The sequence below is a fragment of the Sphaeroforma arctica genome, assembly GCF_001186125.1.
Source record: "Sphaeroforma arctica JP610 unplaced genomic scaffold supercont1.8, whole genome shotgun sequence".
Taxonomy (NCBI): Eukaryota; class Ichthyosporea; order Ichthyophonida; genus Sphaeroforma; species Sphaeroforma arctica.
Window position 1 is genome coordinate 224,915 of NW_014040550.1, and position 997 is coordinate 225,911.

A 997-nucleotide genomic window follows, 5' to 3' on the forward strand; every position below is an offset into this window, starting at 1 on the left:
CAACATCCTTAGATAGCCGCCTACAGCATGAGGTAATAGCCTCTGATCTTTGTTAGTTGATAAGTGTGCTGGTTTGACTTTGGTTGTGTTGAGTGGTCATTCGCCAGGTTCAACCATACATACGCAAGCCTGGCTTCGCACATACAATCCTGTCATTACAGTGTCTTAGTTGTGACAACTGTCGCATAATATAAATTCCTTCAAATAGTTGATATATCTATACTATTCGTTCGTGAGAATGTTACCTATGTATATATCCTTCATCCATGCAAACGCGGGCTGCATTTGTTTTATATATTCATGCAAGATGTGACAGTATCTGTACCATTCATCCTCCAAACGGAAACCTCATCTGCCTAAAAGTAGGGTCGCTTTACGCGTGGGAACACTGTTGAGAGCGCCACATAGAACCATGGCAACGGCCCATTCTCTGACGGCGGTAGTCGTTAAAGACGGTGTCGCCAGCATGTCCCCGGTTAGTCGTAAGTTATGCAAACGAAAGTATATGTGTATATCGATGCTTGGGGGTGTGACATACTTTAGAAGAGTGTGTTGTGTGACCGATTGTGTGTAGAGTATCTCTGTGTCGAGGCTCAATAGGCAAGGTTAGCAGAGTCAATGCGCGCGTTTGTGCTATTAGGAGCGATATCCCTGGGTATATGCGAACGTTTCTGGGTATGCGGCCATGCTATCAAGCAAAAGATTTTCCTGTAACCATGACTGGTTCAATTGTATGAACGGAAACAAAAACTTATTACTCTACCCACTGCACCGAATAACACATCAATCTCCGCTATCACATTCTCAGCTCAAGCATTTTTGGAGACCGCACCCAAAGGAGCGTACACCGTAGGCCGTACCGTCGATTACGAAACTGTGTTTGAGTTTGAGATGCATGTACAGGTGAGATATCTTTGTTTCATTGAGCATTAAAAAAAATACGACTATATATATATGTATGTATGTATGTATGTATGTATGTATGTATGTATGTATG

The 997-nt window shown here is 42.6% G+C and overlaps 1 protein-coding gene across 1 annotated transcript in view; it reads left to right on the forward strand.

Annotated features, from left to right (window-relative positions):
• Nucleotides 1-412: 412 nt before the first annotated feature.
• Nucleotides 413-997, forward strand: part of SARC_00312 (hypothetical protein) — a gene marked incomplete at both ends in the record, with an annotated part of 5,308 nt that continues 4,723 nt past the window's right edge. The window contains 2 exons of the mRNA XM_014306039.1: nucleotides 413-482; nucleotides 809-903. Of these exons, the coding sequence (XP_014161514.1) occupies nucleotides 413-482; nucleotides 809-903 (165 nt within the window). The remainder of the gene's footprint in view (nucleotides 483-808; nucleotides 904-997) is intronic.